Source organism: Carassius auratus, chromosome 30 (assembly GCF_003368295.1).
Source record: "Carassius auratus strain Wakin chromosome 30, ASM336829v1, whole genome shotgun sequence".
Lineage (NCBI taxonomy): Eukaryota > Metazoa > Chordata > Actinopteri > Cypriniformes > Cyprinidae > Carassius > Carassius auratus.
In genome coordinates, this window is record NC_039272.1 from 20,119,670 (window position 1) to 20,139,023 (window position 19,354).

A 19,354-nucleotide genomic window follows, 5' to 3' on the forward strand; every position below is an offset into this window, starting at 1 on the left:
TCCTTGTTTTATTTTTGTGATACATATATAGATATATATTTTTTTCATTATTATTTTACTTTATTTTATGTAAAGAAATTTGAATTACCATTGTGTATGAAATGTGCTATATAAACAAACCTGCCTTGCCTAAATTAAGGTTAATAAAAGGGAAATTGACCCTGTTTTCTAAATGCATGTAACTGATCTTATTGTGAGCAATTCATCCATGCATATGGTAATTTTTCAATGTCATAACTTAATCTTCTGGTGAAACAACAGACGTCTCTCTGGTGTTTGTAAGCCAGACTTCTTCAGTCATTTAGTTCGTTTAAACCCTGCCCCTTTCTTACAACCAGTCATGCTCCCATCAGATCTGCTTCCAACTACTCAGAAACCAATGGACTGTACAAGTAATGATCCATTTCACCTGGGTGTACATTAAAATACAAAAAAAAAAAAGATCCTTCACTGCCTCCATTACAATGTAATATGAAACTAACATCCATATAAACAAAAGTTTGAAATGAGTAGTCCTGAATAAGAACATCATCTCACATTATAAGTTTTCAAACACAATAGTTTTATTTTAAGTTTTTTTATTATTAGGTTAGTGCAGGAAAAGGGTTTGCAAGCAAAAAAATGACACTGTTCTCTGAGGAGTATTGGAATGTCATTGTTTTCATTGTAAATATAATACACAAGAAAAACATCTGCAAACTCTATAACTCCTACATCTATAACTGATACCCCTTATAGTTCCTTCCTTCCTTTTCTACATCCTGCCTTCACACTATCTGGTCTTTCCATTACATGATTTAACATATGTCTCTAGTGGCTGAGCAAATAACCAGAATTACATAACAGAAATTCCAATGGCACTCATGTTAAAACAACAACAACAACAACAACTGCCAGAACAAACCACAGCCTTGAAAGAAACGTGAATAACAGGACAATACAATGCTTATTATTTTTAGTGGTTTTCAAGTCTAATCAACCACAACAAACGCATTTTTCATGCAACTAAATGACTTATGAGTTATGATGACCACAGTGAAAATGTGGTTAGGGTGTGAAGCGATGAACATGAAAACATTATCTGTCCTGTGCTGCCCTCTGCTGTTATACTCAACTGACAGCAACATTCCCAGAACCTAAACAAGACTCAGAAATTTGACCAATAAGAATAGCTGGTCCAAGGAGCGCTCTGTATGGGCTGTATAATTAGTCACCAACGGAGGGTGCTGTAGACCTTGCTGAACATCAATGAATCATAAGCAGTTCGTTGGACTACTATTTAAACATCTTGGACATTTGTATAAGACTGTAGATGATTTACCTTAATATTGTAATCGTGATTATTAATGAATATGTACCTACTTTGCATGCTGTCTTAAGGAAGTGTATGTATAATTTCATATGTCTGCTGAATGATTCAAAAAATGGTATCATAATGGTCTTAAATGATGTTACATTAAGTGATACAAGGTATTTTTCCAGCTTGCGGAAGCATTGGAATGCAAGCTTGTATGTCTTTTAAATTCTCTGTGTGTATTTTCCTCTTCATTCTTTCTTCTTTTCATATGGACCATGAGTCTGAAATAAAGAGTAATAATAATAATAATAATGACATACTTAAAGTGTCCATCTGCATATTCTTTATGTAGAGCAGAATCATTGACTGTATGAGCAGAATACACATACTCTATTCAGGACGAGTAGTCAGTAAACCAATAACTGTATTCAGATTTTAATTAAATTGCTAATTTAGAATATAAACTTTACAGTCAAACGTACGCAATCCCTCTTTTAAAGAATGGTTTTGCTAATTCAGTTATTCTAATGAAAGCCAATGTTAATGTTGCATCATGACCTTGTGGAGAATTGCTGTTGCAACAGTTTGGAAAGATCTTTTTCTAATCCAGCATGACACACTGTCTCCATGCACATTGGACACAACGAGCTCCCAATAGATAAACTTTACATGTAGAACCTGACTTGGACTGCTCATTGAGAATGGAAATTTAGTGGTAATTCGTTGTTATATATCACGCCCGAATATATCATAAGTGTTCTTTGTTTCACACAAGTTTCCTGAAACGTCACAATATTCAAAACAAGTGGTTGCAATATAGACCTACATGAAGCTTTGAAGCTTTCCAGCCACATGTCTACACTGCAAAAAAAAAAAAAATATATATATATATATATTCTGCATTTTAATTTGTTCAATGTAATGATACGACTTGTAGTTTGGTTGCTTGGTAGGCCTAGTCTGAGTCACTTTCAGTGAAAATATTCCTATTAAAAGGCCAAATTCCAGTGCATGCAAACCCTGCCTGAATATTTGCCGGTGAGGCAGCACGGGGAAGGGCACTCTTCACAATGCCTGGCAGATCATAAATGGTCATTGTGGCTCCTGGATGAGCTTTCATCCAGCTGTCACAGCAGTTGTATACCAGCCTCTTCAGTGGCCCATGTAAACTGCGATCCAAGGGCTGCAGCTTATGGGAACAGTGTGGGGGGAATGAAAGGAGGACGATGCCATGGCTCTTGCAAAAATCAATCCCCTCCACAGAAAGGTGGGAGGTATGGTTGTCCAGAACGGGGCGTTACAACCGCCCCAGTACCACCAACCATGTTTCCATCTCATGTGAGCTAGCTTGACTGCTAGTTTGACACTTGTTAGCCATTTCTATTTTTAGCTTACAAAACAGTGATTCTAATGATACTTGTTTGAATTGATAGACATTTGATCCTATAACAGCATCCAAAAAAGTACATCAGAAAGAAAAGTAATTTTTTTACCTCAGAAACAATCTTTTGTAGATAAGTCTGTCAGGAAGATTCAAATGTGGCTCCCTTTATGGCAAAAATTGAGGGAAAATAACTGAGCATGTGCACAATAGGTTGTTTCTGATTGGAGGAATTCAAGGTGTTACAACCGTCCCCTGTTACAGCTGTCCCTGGTCTCCCATACATATAGAGTAGTACTGCATCCTTCATATATCCAAAATGTCTTTAGTTTTATCATATTTATAAAAAATAAAAAAACGTTCAAATTCTTTCCGGAAAAAGCCTAGCTCATTGAGGCGTGCCAGCGGAGCTATAATACTGATGTTTTGTGTTGTTTCCATTAACATATATTCATTTATGTGCTGATTTCCAAAAAAAGAGAAATCTGATACAATTGTACTTACATGAATGGGGTCTTTTATCACAGAGACAGCTCCATGTTTTAATAACAAACGATGTCCAAATCCAGCGTTTACTTGGGCCTTGTTTTTAACAAAAAAACACACAAACGCTCAAAACATCAAACATCGCTCAAAAAAACACACAAACGCTCAAAACATCAAACATCGCTCAAAAAAACACACAAACGCACTTGATACACTCCGTTGCTGCCTCGGAAAACAAACTGCTTCCACTGTTCATGTAACGCTGGGCTCTTGGTGAAGCTGAACAGGGTAAACTTTCCCTCACATCCAAAGGCATTTGGAGGCATTCTTGAACAAATACTATGCAGTCGGTCTCGCTCTCCTCTGGTTAATCTGTTTGCGTGGGCACGCTTTTCCGGGAGAAATGATCATATAAGGACTTACGTTCTTGTCTACGTCATTAGATCCACGATCGAGAAAAAAAAAACAGCCGAGACGTGTACCAACCCGGAATTAAGATTTTCAGCACAGAAATTCTCAGTCATTCTTCTAAATTATTTTTTAAAACTTTGGCCATGTTTAGCATGAGAATCCATCTCTTTAACACGGTGAACAACTCTGAATACAGGAAACACCATTGTACCCCCCCCCCCCCCTTAACATGTTAAGTTTTCACTATCTCAACTAGTCTGTAAGTTGACTTAAAGGGATAGTTCGCCCAAAAATCAAAATTATGTCATCAATAACTCACCCTCATGTCGTTCCAAACCAGTAAGACCTCCGTTCATCTTCGGAACACAGTTCAAGGTATTTTAGATTTAGTCTGAGAGCTTTCTGTCCCTCCATTGAAAATGTATGTACGGTATACCGCCTTGGTTAGAAAGGTAATAAAAACATCTTCAAAGTAGACCATGTGACATCAGAGGGTCAGTTAGAATTTGTTGAAGCATCGAAAAAACATTTTTTGTCTAAAAATAACCAAAATTACGACAGTGTTGTGAACACATGGAATTTCAAGGTCCAGAAAGGAAGTAAAAGACATTCTTAAAGTAATCAAAGTGACTACAGTGATTTATATACTTGTTTAGATGCAACAGTATCTGCTTTCGTATTTAAACAAGAAGAATGTGCTGTCATGTTCTTGTAAACAAGTGATGGAGAAAACTATTTAATAAATAAAATGGTATGAAACACTAGCAATGATTCATAAAACTGAGCTTAACCCTTTAACAGTCACACTAAGAAATACATTTGCAAAATATTATTTATTGTTAAAATTGTGTTCCTGACACCACACTGAGCAACTTTTCCATTTTTTTTTTTAGATGACCCATTCACTAAGCAAATACACAAGTCAACCAGCCGGTTGACTTGCCCATTTAGGGTAACTCAGCATGAACTAAACATGATGATGCATTAATGGAATTTTTCATTTGTGCAACTGAAGGTTTTTTTTTTCTTTTGTATAAAAACTTTACAGACAGTAGAATATGATGACATAGAATATGACAATACCCATGATTATATATAAACCTGTTCCTATTATAACAGAAATCCACTAAACAAAAAATTATATGTAAAATTATAAAATGATATATGTAATAGAAATCTAATAATTTAAAGTAAATAAGCAAATACAACGAACCAAAATAAAAATACAAACAATAAACAAAATAATAATTAAATAAAAAAATAATCAATAATGGATCTACGTAGTGACAATCTGTACAAAATATATGGTAAAAGGCAGATGATCAATGCAATATAATATAAGCAGAATAGAATAAATTATTGATATGATGTTCTGTGATATGCAACGAAGCATTGGTTTTTGTTCAGACAAAGGAACAAATTCATCTATGATCTTGTGCATTGCTATTCCAAGTTATGATCGCATTGCTTGCATGCAGTTCATTTTACCCTAACTGGGCAACTCAACCGAGCGGTCGAGCACATTTTTTAAGGTAAAAACAGGTATACATTTTATCACCATGTTTCTGCCATTTTAACTAAAGTAACTGTTAAGAGGTCCAGAACAAGAAAATACGATTAAATTGTTTTAATCCAAATTTTTGACGTTAGGCTACTTGCAGCTACGTTTGAAGAGAGGCGTCACATCAATACATTCCAGTTTTGTCACAGCTTTTCAGCGACAATATATTTTTGCTGCAGTGCTACAGTATCCAGTGGATATAATTGCCATTACATACTCTATTCAATGATAAGTTTAAGGACAAACGGCCAAAAATGGGGTTTGGTGAGTTTTAATTGCAGTAATCTGATCGCAAAAAAAGTCAAAAGGGTCTGGCTGCAGACTTGCAATGCATGTTAAAGGGTTTTAAACGAGGTGGTGCTGGACTGAAACTAGCAAATACACTTGCGCTGCTCCTTGCGTCGTAGTATGATAGGGCCCATTGTATTTTAGTTAGCAATGGCTTGAGTTATGCGAATAATCATTAATCATTCCGCCTTTCCAGGAAAAAAATAAGTGCTCTAGTCATGTTATAGGTTTTCTGTCATTTTATTTCTAAAGAATGCAGTCAGTCAGAAAGTGGATACCAAATAATGTTTTTAAAGCGCTTATTTACACCTCTGTATCTGTATGTGAACATAACTAATTTTTACAATGAACTCACAGAGATCGCTTGTCATTACCAAATTTCAAATGCTTTTTGGGTTGCAATGCTCAGTTTTTCAAGACGATACGTAAATCTAAATGGAATCATGCTATGGACACTTTTTGACTTTTAACTGACCTGGACAATTACTAATAATCCATTAATTATGATCTAATGGAAATGTGTACTGCTCCATACAGCTAAGTGGCTTAATCTACTGGAAAGACAATGATCCCAAAGTCAATGGCAGACCTTGCTTCCACTAAATTCAGTAACTGATTAAAAATACAGGAATTGTGGTGGTGCAAGTTAGCTTTAGCAGTTCACATTTTTTTTGGTCAGCTTGCAACATGTTGCTATAATAGTGGAAAATAAACTTTTATCTAAAGCTTCATTACAGAAACAGTTTCTGAATTCTCTTGGGTCCTTGGGGTGACTTGGATAATTACTTTTTGGGGTTACTGGAAAAGGAGAAGAATTCTGGTAGAATTCACAATTGTGTTCGACAGTAATGGATAGTTATAGATAGTCTTTAATTTATTGAACAGCTCTCAGAGTTTGATTGTGTGATTCTTGGGAGATGCCGTAGACAACGGCATCACTGAGCTTCTTAACAAGTTTTGTGTCTTGCAGTGTTTGGGATTTGACATTCTGGAAGTACCATTGCAAATGCATGTATCATCTTCAGCAATCTAGTCTGAAGATGAAAAATCATCTTCATTTTTTATTGTTGAGCTCATCAATCAAATCATACGTGGTGAGTGTAATGTGCTATTCACATTGGACGGCTCACCATTGACTCATTTTGAGTCACAGTTTCACTGAGGTTTTTGTCTGCCACTTTCTGATGAATGGCCACCTATGTGTCACTTTCATGCATGGTAGTCACGGTTGATGTGCAGCCTTCCTTAGAAATTGCATGGTTCATTTTCCTTATTCCAGTGAATGCTATAGCTCTATGAGATTATCAAGGTTTATATTGTGAGATTGTTGAATAGAGGATTACAGTAATAATGGTCTTTGTCTGTTCCAGTAAACTTGGCCTTTAAAAACTAAGGAGGGTGTGCTTTACTACTTTACTGATAATGTTCACTGTCAGTCAATTTAATTTCCATAATTAAAGCAAATTTGACCTTTAGCTACGGTAAAGAAACAAAGCTTTAGTTATGTTAAGTTCCAGACAGGCTTCTGCAGGAACCTGCCTTACAAGATGAATTCAGTGACCATATACTAGCTTGGCTTATAGTAACACAAATAGACTATTGTATAAGATTTATTTATTTATTCATACATATAAACAATTTCACAATTGAAACCTTTGATACAAAATTAGGATGAATTTGGTAGAATTAGAGGATTTTTGACACCGTATCAATAAGTGGCCAAACTTGAATTCAACATGGAAATACTGTTACAAAGTGTTAGTTATTATATACTGCTGTACACAGTAAAACAATATTTTTTTTTAACAACAACTGTTTCATATGAAAATACTACTTCACTCTTTTCGTGTTTAATTTAGTGTTACAAAACGTTCATTCAATTTATTATTAGTATTTTTAATACCAAACTCTCAGGTCACAACTGGTGCAAATGAAATATTCAAGAATGAAAATACCTAATTCTATCAATGAATTAGACAATGTAAAAAGACACACTGGCCAGCAAACAATAGCTTTTTGACAAAACACAAAAAGTGCAAAACACAAAATAAGATATTTTCATGAAACGTTCATCTTTTTTGTACATGTCTGTCCAAAATATCATTGCATGAAAACAAAACACAACACAGAGACATTGTTTTGACATTTCTGTTGTGTTTTACAGAAGCAGTAAGGACATACAGATTTTAAAGACATGCTGAATGATTTTTACAGTAAATGCTGATAGGATTTTCACTTTTCGGAAAACCGAAAATCCCTTTAATAACTTCTTATTTCTAGGCAAGTTGAGTCAAGTAAGCAGGGTGTGGATACCACACTAGCATCCATCAATATTACATTGGTAAGTTAAAGTTAAAGAAAGTAAGTTAAAGAAAGTAATTAGGTTTACTATTACAGAACTGTGGCTTGATGACGTGAATGTAGACCATTGAAAAAACAATGATGCTTGTTGCATGAGCGATAATTCTATGAATAAAGCGAGTCTGTTTCTTGGGAGGTATAGAGTGTCATTTGTGCTGTACTGTGTGATATCATGATGACTCAACCAAACATCACCATTCCAGTCACCATACATACTTAGTCAGCACAGGAAGTGATGATGATCAACAGGAAGGGCTTTGATGTTCTGATTAGGATTAGAACAAGAATGGAAATATGTTCTGTATCTGCATATCTGTACACACTGTAGTGGTGGGTTGGGGGTGTTTTACAGACTTCTTGTTGATTTTATCTGTTGTAAAAACTTGAAAATTTTATTTGAATAATGTATATAAAACACTTTTTTCCTAAATGTATGAACTCTTTACTCCTGATTTCTTCATTACGTAATCAGCAGTAAAATAATCTCAAATACTGAAAGAGTCATAGGTCAAAGTGAAACAGCAAAAAAACTGATAGGAAAATAAAACTGACAAGATCACTGGCTTTTGAAAAAGTCATTGGCTAAAATACCAAGATGATTGGCATTTGAAAAATCGGTGGCAAGATCACTGGCATTTGAAAAATCATTGGTTAAACTGGCAAGATCATTGGAATTTGAAAAATCATTGGCTAAAATAAAGATGATTGGCATTTGAAAAATCATTGGCAAGATTACTGGCATTTGAAAAAAAAAAACAGGCTAAACTGATAAGATCTTTGGAATCTGAAAAATCATTGGCTAAAATAAAGATGATTGGCATTTGAAAAATCGCTGGCAAGATCACTGGCATTTGAAAAATAATTGGTTAAACTGGCAAGATCATTGGAATTTGAAAAATCATTGGCTAATATAAAGATGATTGGCATTTGAAAAATAATTGGCAAGATTACTGGCATTTGAAAAAAAAAAAACAGGCTAAACTGATAAGATCTTTGGAATCAGAAAAATCATTGGCTAATATATAAAGATGATTGGCATTTGGAAAATCATTGGCTAAGCTGACAAGATATTTGTATTTGAAAAATCATTGGCTAAAATTTCAAGATGATAGGCATTTGAAAAATCATTGGCAAGATCACTGGCATTTAGAAAAAAATAATTGACTAAACTGACAAGAGTATTTGAAAAATCTTTGAGTAACTTTAAGTAACACATGATATGTGCGTAAACACATCACATAGTAGTATAGTGTCTTGAAAACCTAAGCGGTTCATACATTCGGGTCAGTGCTGTGGTTCATTAAGGTCTCCACATACCTATTCCACAAGACTACTGATTCTATCAGCTATCACTTTAAGGGTGTTGAAGTCTCACTTCTCATGTTTATTTCTGTGTCTGAGTAGTCTACTTTTACTGCAGTCTAGAACTGCTAAAAGTTAATTCAGCATAACAGGTCTTAGGGAGCATCACTTTAAAATGGGGCTAAGGATAGTGGGCATGGTTTTGTTGACCTTCTCCTTGTATAAAGTATAGAGGGCATCCTTTTTGTTGATCTTTTTTATGCTACTGTGGGAAGAGAAATGAGTTTTAGAGTCAATATAAAATCAATGAAGAATTAACCTATCAAAGTGTTGGTTTATTTATTAATAAATCCTTTGGCCATATACTTACATCTTCTTTAATGTCCATAATGAAAGACAGAGGATGATGACTCCAGCAATGCCAATGACCACCAGACTGAGATATCTCCATTTTGGGATGTATTGAGTTTCCTTATCTTCTGATGGTGACAGGAGAAAAAAGACATGAAGGATAAAAACTAACATTAGAAGTTTAAAATGGAAAGTAAAGTGACCAAGTATGGTGACCCATACTCAGAATTAGTGCTTTGCATTTATCCCATCAAAAGTGCGCACACACGGTAGTGAGCACACACACACATTGTGAACACACACCCAGAGAAGTGGGCAGCCATTTTTTTGCTGAAGCGCCAGGGAATCATTTGGGGGTTTGGTGCCTTGCTCAAGGGCAACTCAGTTGTGGTAATGAAGGTGAAGAGAACACTGTACATTCACTCCCCCCACCTACAATTCCTTCCGGCACTAGACTCAAACCCACAACATTTGGATTATGAGTCCAACTCTTAAAACAATAGGCCATGACTTCCCATATACTAAGGGTGTCTTTGGAGGTGTTAACCTTAAATATTATCAACAGCTGTTCAACAACTATCTTTAAATCTTCATAAACGTGTCACTTATATTAGTTTCACAAGATCAGGATGACAGAACACTCTTTAAACAACAAGGTCTAACCTGTGCACTTTGTTTGGCTCCAGTCACTCCAAAATCCTCCATCAGCGCAGTACATGTTCACCTTTGACCTGATTCGAAAGCAAGTTTTTTGACTTTCCGCCTTTCTTGGGATGCCAAAAGATGTGTCCTCTAAATTCTGAAGAACAATCTTTTCCTGAAGGGGAAAAAAAAAATCCCTAATTGATGATTTTTACAGACCACATTCTTGGCTCTATTTTGGTATTTGTTTTGGCACACCAGCTAAACCAAATTTTGGTTTGACAGTGCATGAAAGGGAGATTCAGAATGAAATGAATGGCAATTGTTCACGTCAATTAGTGTTGTTTATAAATGACTAGATGCTACAAAGCTATAAATGTTATGTTTCTCAGTCCCTCTCCTGAAGGCATTTCAGATGTTTCCCTTATCTAATATATCAGATTCTTATCAGCCCATTAGTACTCTATAATCTGAACTGCATGGTTAAAATGTGAGACACCTAAAATATGCAGCAACAACCACAAAGACATGAAAAGCAGAGCTGAGGATAATGTCTATTGGTTGTACTTTATTTTACAGTATGTGTACTTACATGTACTTATAGTGTACTTACAGTGTATTTATCTGAAAAAGTTCTGGTAATACAAGGTAACTACATGGGGTAGGGTTAAGTTAAGAGATTCAGGGTTCAGGGTTAGTACCTAGTTATTACATAGTTATTGTAACTACTATAAGTACATAGTATGTACATTTTTATTTTTACTACTATTTAAGATGATTTTAATCATCTAACAGCACTGGATAGAAGAAAAACAGTACAATTAAAATACCTGCTTTTCTTTGCCATTTTCCATCGTAGTGCTGCTCTCCACCTCATATTCCAAGCAGTGGTCTGGCACCTGACCACTAGGTGGTGACCACTCTAACTTCAGCTCTCCATCAGTCTCTGAGACATGCACAGAGGAGACCACTGTGGGTTTTACTGCAAGAGAAAGAAGGTGAGAAGAACATGAGGAATATGTTTTTTACAACAGAGTCAGACCATATGTCCCTAGTTAGCTGGGTTTTGAAAGGTTTGTTCTGTCAGGTGTAAAGCAGTCTGTAGTTACCATGGTTTTGGACCTCAATAGAGAAGTAGGCCATTTTCAGACTTCCTGCTGGAGAGGATCCATTTATACATAAATTAAACTTCGAGAACTCCAGGAGTGATTCTCGAGGAAACCTGCATCCACTTCGACCCTCAGATGATATGAAGTATTCTGGACATTCCTTTGTTTCATCCATTTCCCTGTGCCTGGAAGAACAGATATACATTTACTCATGAAGTTGAGTCTTTAAGTGTGCTTATTATATTATTCAAAACATGGAATATCAACATAAAACTGAAATGTTTGTTTCTATGTGCATCATTAGATATTATTCGAAAGAAAATTACGCATGCGATTGACCCTAGAGAGAAATGATGTCTACATTCAGAGTATGAAGAGATGTTTGGGTTTGAAATCGTATTTTAACATCAGATTGAAGATTCTGTTTACCTGCTACATAAATGTACAGAAAGAGCTACACACTTCCAGCTAAGCAGTCCTGACTCTTGAGCTGTAGTGCAGTGGAATGCAGTGATCAGATCCTAGTGTTTCAACCACGACTGCCAACCAAAATGGCTTATGTTAAACTTTGCCAAAAACAAATGTGTGTGCTGTACACCCTAGTAAGGATAGCATTTCTTTTTCCATGGAAAAGATAAAACAACGGAAGCTTTGCAATTTGAGCACTTAATTCTACGATGTTACTCGGTAAATTCAAGATAAAATGACTTGTGCTTCAACCTGTCCTCTGCTCCCCCTGAGGCACAGACAGTAAAAACCCCTTAATGCATCTGTCAAAGCATTTGGAATGCTTCAATGGTGTTTATTATCAGCATTTTATACAGAAGTGCTCACCAGTAATAGAGGTAGTGCTGTGAATCTGGAGGTTGGCCGGGTCCTGCCTCCCAGGTGCATTCCATGTACTCCTTCCCATAGTAGACACAGTGAAAATCTCTTATTCGTGATTCTGCCACACCTGAGAAAGATGATTACATGTTTAATTTAACAGGTGATAACAATTATGACATTAAATGACAATAATTCTCAAGTTCAATTAATTACATTTGCGGTTATTTTCGAATCGAACAGTAAGGCCTATAATGAGATTTAGCGGATCATTTCATAGAAAGACTCAATCTAAATCATGCAACAGTTGGTCTACTTCTCAAAAGCACTTTTGAAAAAAAGCACCTTGATAACAGGACATTAATATTATGAATGTTTGAGTAATTAATTCCAGATTGGTCTGTTTAAACTAGCATGTACCTATTTTTAAGTTCCTTTTTGGTATTTTGCTAAGCCTGACCAATCAAAACACTGAATCTGCCATTTTTTTCTGACAAACCACATCAGAAGCCTGCAACCTTTAGCCAAAAAAGCATAATGGATAATGTTAACTCTGGCAGTATGTGGGAAAGGAGACCAAAGACTGTTTTGTTTGAATGGATGTCAATGGAGGAGAGGCTAAGTTGAATAAACAGCTTTTTAGAGGAAACGGCTTATAATTTAATGAATTGACAATCTATTAATCTTCAACATTTTACACTAAACAATAATTTTGGTGTTGTTTCCAAATGCTGTTTTATAAGAGGATTCACTGACTTCTTGTGACATCTGGGATTCAATTTATGGCACTTCTCATTTATTCCTATGGTATCCATAAATGCAGATTGAGTGTCGTAAAATTCTGATTGAAATTCAATGACGGCAAGGGTGTAATGTGATTGGTTATTAAGGCACACGTGATCCAAGCTAGCTGTTACAGTTTCTCCAATAGTAAGGAATACTGACCCTCTTATCTCCCTATAGTAAGACAATCTCTGAACAGATTGCAAAGTAGATTAATGTGGATGGACTTGAACTTGAAATTGTGTGTATTGATGATTGAAACAAGATACATTTTGATAGTCATACATATTTATTTCATGCTATAACTGGTAAAGAGTAAGAGATGATCGGTTCACATGCCACTTGAACCTAGGCACTTCATCGATCTGTTACGACTCACGATACATTAAAGAGCCACATAACGGTACCACCTGACATTTCAGATTCATTAAGCACTATATTTAGGCAGTGAGTGCGATAGTTCAGAATACAAGGGCATGAGCAGCTCCAAGTAGAATGTCTCTTGTGGTCATCTCAAAATTACAGTGATGATGACATGAATGCAGCACCAAGGTGCATTCAGGCCATATCATATTACCATGATTACGAAAAACTAATTTGTAAAAAGCATTCACGTCCTTGTAGAACTCATAATAACAACTTGTGAATTGGGAATTTCCTGAGAGCTACAACTTGTACCATCTGATGACATCAGATTCATTAGAGTCTATAGGCATTGTACCAAAGTTCAGAGTTTAAGGGTGTGAAGAGCTCCAAGTAAAAAGCCACTTGTTGTTATCTTGAACTTACAGTAATACATTACGACATGGTGTGAATGCAGCATTACGCAAATGCAGTATGTTTACATAGCCTTGCTGATATTTGTTGGGTCTTCCTGTGCACTCTTGTCTGTCATTTTTTTTTCCTAATTCGTTATTTTCAATATCTGGAGCTAACAATCAGATACTCGCAAAAAAGCATGTGTTTTTAGTTACCAACGCGGGAGCCATGAATATTTTTGCCAGCACAAGTATCAATAACAGGAATCACAGGGATTTTTACGTCATCTCCAAAAACAAAGAAATGCCCTGCTATTTGTAAAAAAGACTATTTATTACTACATACGGTGAATGTTAGAGTCTTATTTTAACATATTTATCAAAAGTAACCATTTTTAGAGGTAAACTTATTGTGATTGATTTACTGAGTGCATGTGTAAAGTGCATGTTCAGTTAGGTTCCTCGCAATCTCAATACACTATATTTGGTTCATCTTTGCTCTTGCTCGCTTCAGTGGGGAGGAATATCTTTTGAATCTTTACCTGTAGGTTCAGGTGTGTAGACCCACTCTTTCTCCTCTCCTTGGACCTCTGTCCCTTTGGTACAGGCACACTTCAGCACAGTGAGTATTCTCACCTTGATTGGTTTCTCAAGATCAAACTGAGCTGCATAAGTTAGCTTGACAGTTCGAACACTCTGTACAACACAAAAAGAGGGAAATATTGAGTCATACATCAACGTTTGTAAGAATAACAACATAATATCAGTATACATAATGCATGAAAAGCCACAATGTTTTGCAGATGCTTTAGAACTAATACTTCTTTCTTAATACTTAGTGCATTGTCTGAAGGTAGATGATGTTCTTTCTGAGGGGTTGCATTAAGTGAAACCCAGATTTTGACTCTGGCTGAGGGGTTTCAGACTGCATCTTGAGGAGTTACATGGAACACTTAGCCGTCTTTAGTTTACAAATAGGTTGTGTAGGATGTTTACTGAACCATGACTTGTGAGCAGAGACAAATGCAGATTTACTTACTTGGCTCTGAACCATCTTTTTTATTTAGATTACAGCACTATATTTATAACCAGTAAAAGTGCTCAGAAAGAAATATGCACTTGGCTGCATTACTAGAGAAGGTTTATCCAGCAAGACTGAACGGAGCTTTAGTAATGTGGTGTCAGAACAATTTTAGACAAATTACCACAAAATAAACTTAGAATCCTTCATAGCATAGCTATGTCATGTATGAAGTAAAAAATACACTAAATGCGTATGTGCTGAAAGGAAAACAAATGAGACTGTGTGTGGTCTGTTCTGTGAGTTCTCAGGGATTCTTACCCTCCATCGTTCCTCATAGGTGTCATAGTATCTGAGTTGGTATCGAACTGTGCAGCCTGTAAGGTTCTGAAGGCTGGTTGGCTGAGTCCAGTGGATACTGAGGTACCCCAGGAAGCCAGGGTCTGTTATCTCAATATTGGCAGGGGGATCCACTGTGAAAAAAAAAAAAAAAACACTGTAGGTCTATGAACAATGTTGAATGCAGTAACAACTTGAAGACAGACCAAGCACCTGCAACAAGAATCCAGTTAGACTTTTAAACTCCATCTAATCCCATGAGTCAAACTGTTGTGAAATCGAATGAACAAATTATTGGTGCTTTGCGACACAAAGTCATGCTAAAGCCTCCCTGCCTGGTCATTAAGTTAAGCAATAAAGGAAACTTTGGCTGCGTTTACACTGGCACAAAAAAATCTGATTTTTTTGCTTGCATCTGACACAGATCGGAATTTGTTTTACACGTGTCAACACAAAAACCTGCACTCGACCCGATTTTTCCACATCTGCCACTTCCAGATGTGGATTTTAAGCAGATACACATCCGATATCTGGGCATCTGACCTACGTCTAAACACACATATCCGATTGTCCTCACAACTCCCAATGTGAGGGAGACCAATTTCCTCCCAAAAATATTTTTCATTTTAGTGCTGGTGTTCTGTCGATTTGTCCTACCCTGTCAGATTTTGCTACCTCTCATTAAAACAGTGGATAGAGCAATTCGACAACGAAAAAAGCTACTGTAAAGTTGGTTCATTAACCTCTACACCTACCACAATCCTAAACATACCCTTACAGTAATGCAATAATTATGTGTTATATTCACGGTTGTAGCTAGAAGGGATACAGCTACAGGAAACCAACAATAAATATTTTTTTGTTTTTATTTCTACCAAATAGATTGTGTAGTCTACACCTACCCAACCCTAAACCTACCCTTTCAGATACATTAAATGTTGTTCAGCATAAGAAGAAGAATGCAATGTTGATGTGCACATGTGCAGTAAACACTGGTAGGAAAATGTGACGGTATAATAGAATGTCAGGACAAAAAATCGGATATGGTCAAAGGACTGGTCAATTGACATTATTTAAATGAGGCTACAAAAAGACCAGGTAGAGAAAGTGTTAAAAGAGACCCTTTAACTGTCACCCTGTCCCGGGACGCCTACATTTACTTCAACATATTACAATGAAATCTTATCTAATCTTGACAAACTATATATCGTTGGAAAGGTCTAAGACTCCCAAATATATATTTTACCAATGTTTTTTGTTAAAAATTATGTAGGAAAAGTAATAGATTAATTTATGACAAGAGTGCACCCTCAAAAATCTACATTATAACAGGAGTTCTGACATTTGTTTAAAAAAAAGACTTCTTAGTTGCCTTTTTCTCTATCACAATTTAGAAATCATCAGAAAATATTTATCAACTGAAAATATAAAATCTCAAAATTCATCCTTTAAAAACCCATTTTAAAATCAGACATTGCATTACCATGTAAATGGCACATCAACATCATGTTACAAAATGTTTTCATTCATAAATTAAAAAAATTTGTGTTTGGAACGTGCACTATAAAGTCTATGTTCAAAAATGTGAGTGCCAGTTAAGGGGTTTAACGGGTACGACTTTGATGGAGCTGGTCAAATTGATCCGAATTGCATTCAATGCAATTCCCTAAATATCAGATCATTAAAAAACAAGAAGGAATTAGGTATGAACGGATATCCCCCCACTCACTTTTACCATCTGAGTCTGAGAAAGTTTTATCCAGTTTTAAAAAAAAAATAATAATATATGAGGAAAAGCTATTTTTTCCTTTTCCAGTGTAGTAAAACACCAACATAACAACATATACCCAAGAAATATATTTACTTTGGGTCTGCACAGTTGCTTATCAAAATTTTAACCAGTTTATGTGTGCACTTCAAAACACATCAGTGTATCCACACTTTGCATGAATGTTCATGGCCCTAAATGAGAAATAGACACAAAAGATCAAGAATAAAATCATAGGTTAACTAGTATTTCCGACAGCTCATAAATCAAAATGGTCAAATTGACCCGAACCTAATGGGAGGATTAAAGATGGTTATATTTAGCAAGAGTCTAATGTTTGATTCTCTTTGCACTTAACAGAATGAATAGAAGTCTGGAAGTGTGCCATTTTTTATTTATTTTTATCAGTTCAGTGGAATAAGCAGGAAGCTTACCCGTAACTCCACAGGCTGTGACCTCTGACGTAGAGACAGGCTCTTGAGTCAGCAAAAGCAAAGCGAATGCAGAAAGCCATGCAGGGAACTTATTCAGCAGCAACATGTTCTTCTGAAGGATTATTATCAGTGTCTAGACAGGAATAAAGCATTAAACATTTACATCAGTTGTCTCTCTCCTCACTTGTTTTTTCTACTTTTATTGCGATGTAATGTGGCAATGATATTCAATCATGATAAAACAATACATTGTCACCCAAACTGTTGCCAGTCTATTTTACAATGTGGTTGTAAAATGATTAACTACTCTTACACATTAAACTCTCACGCATAAGGTGTGGCTCCTTTGTTTACCGATCGGTTTGGGATAGCCCACTTAGTATAATGTCCGCACTTTGGCATCTATACTTAAAAACAGCTGTTCTGCATCACTGTGTATTTCATTAGTTCTTTGCCTTAAAGAGACACAACATCCAAAAATGAATATCCTGTCATTATTTACTCAGGACATGAAAGAAGGTATTTTGATCAAATTTGGTTACTAAACAGTCTGGTGTCTATTAATTTACATTAGATGGAGAGAAAAATCAATATTTCAAATAAACATTGCATAAAGAAATTCATACAGGTTCGGATCAGCTTTAGGATGAATTAATGATTTGGTGAACAATCCCCTTAACACATTCTCAAATCAGATTTTATACACAAATAGAAGGGGAAAATCAAATTATAAATTCAGCATAAAAAGGACACGTGTAAATCATAAAAAGCATTAAAAAATGATTCTAAGGATGTTACACCAAAAGACTAAATTCTAGTAATAATAATAAACAAATATTACATTTTCATTATGTTTAAAATGTTAAGGGCATTCAATCTTTATATAGAAATTTATGTAGATATTCTATATCAAGATGTGCATATATACATATATATATATATATATGTATATATGCACATCTTGATATAGAATATCTACATAAATTTCTATATATATATATATATATATACACATATATATATATATATATATATATATATATATATATATATATATATATATATATATATATATATATATATACATATACATACATACATACATACATACATACATATATATATATATATATATCACATTATATATTATTATATAATTATCAAACTTTAATCATATGTCCTGTTATTTTTATTCTTTTTAGGAGCTCTTGTTTTGAATATATTATATACATTATAACATATTTGCCTTATATGTGCTATGATAAAAACTTTTCACAAATGTTCATAAATGTTGGTATCTGCACACACAAGAACAAATACACAGAATTATAGAAACGATTCAGTTAATGCCACTCAGTCAATATATTTACATAAAGAAGATCTGAAGATGTGCTGAGAAAGAAGGAAGACAAAATATTCACATATGATGAAGTGATAAAGCAACTACAGCAGAAAAGATCAAAGTAAACAGGTATACTCACTGTCACGGTTCTCTAATAGAAAGATCCTGATGTTATAAGCCCATTTAGTTGCCTTAGAGTTGTCTGAATGAACTTAGCTTAATGTTCTCGGATTTTGTTGGATACAGCACCCTCTTGTGTGACTCAGTGTGTGTGAGAGAGCGAGAGCGAGAGAGAGAGAGAGAGAGAGAGAGAGAGAGAGAGAGAGAGAGAGAGAGACTGCCTAGTGCCTACCTGGTATATAGTTATAATTTTTTTTTAGAACAGGATACACGTCACACTGCCAAGATAAATTCCAATGAAAGTTCAAATTAAAATACTTATGTTTTTGTCTTTTAACTGTTTAACTGATCACTCGAGAGCTGTTTGAAAAGGTCTGTTGTTATAAATCACTTGTGTTATTCCAGCGTTCTGTCTGTATGTGTGTGTGTCTGTCTTATGTTCTGTGAATCAGTTAAACTACCAGATGCTTACTTTGGTTTTCTCTCTTTATTCATTTTCCCCTTATGTGCTGAAATACAGCCAATTTAAGACAAAAACATCTTTCAAAATTACAAATCTATTTGCAAGAGGAATGTTCATGTTGAATAGGAGTCTTTTAGCTCCCACAAGTATAAACATTTCTGTTTACAGTTTAAAATGTGAAACATGCTTGCAATAACCTTTCTTATAAGAAATTAATCAGATCATCACTTTTCACAACTTATTAAATGTATAGGCTATAGAATACAGCCAAGTTTATAGCATTTATTAACAGACAAAATAATAATTAATAAT

At 35.1% G+C, this 19,354-nt stretch overlaps 1 protein-coding gene and 1 long non-coding RNA gene across 3 annotated transcripts; both read right to left on the bottom strand.

Moving 5' to 3' along the window:
* Positions 1 to 601: 601 nt before the first annotated feature.
* LOC113050044 (uncharacterized) lies at positions 602 to 3,727 on the bottom strand. Its single transcript, XR_003276705.1, has 3 exons — positions 3,371 to 3,727; positions 3,183 to 3,260; positions 602 to 1,578 (listed from the first exon to the last, which is right to left on the bottom strand). It is a non-coding gene; the product is annotated as an uncharacterized LOC113050044 (long non-coding RNA).
* Positions 3,728 to 7,451: 3,724 nt separating this feature from the next.
* On the bottom strand, positions 7,452 to 18,777 carry LOC113049582 (interleukin-13 receptor subunit alpha-2-like). Of its 2 annotated transcripts, none has more exons than XM_026212026.1 (10): positions 18,599 to 18,777; positions 17,118 to 17,250; positions 14,898 to 15,049; positions 14,098 to 14,251; positions 12,024 to 12,144; positions 11,190 to 11,374; positions 10,911 to 11,062; positions 10,102 to 10,255; positions 9,458 to 9,563; positions 7,452 to 9,352 (listed from the first exon to the last, which is right to left on the bottom strand). In XM_026212026.1, exons 2-10 carry the CDS (start codon positions 17,221 to 17,223, stop codon positions 9,253 to 9,255), a joined length of 1,230 nt encoding a protein of 409 aa, XP_026067811.1. In that variant the 5' UTR covers positions 17,224 to 17,250; positions 18,599 to 18,777; the 3' UTR covers positions 7,452 to 9,252. The 2 variants fall into 2 exon arrangements, with proteins under 2 accessions (XP_026067811.1, XP_026067810.1); XM_026212025.1 differs by having other exon boundaries at positions 9,458 to 9,566; positions 18,599 to 18,776.
* Between the last annotated feature and the right edge of the window lie 577 nt (positions 18,778 to 19,354).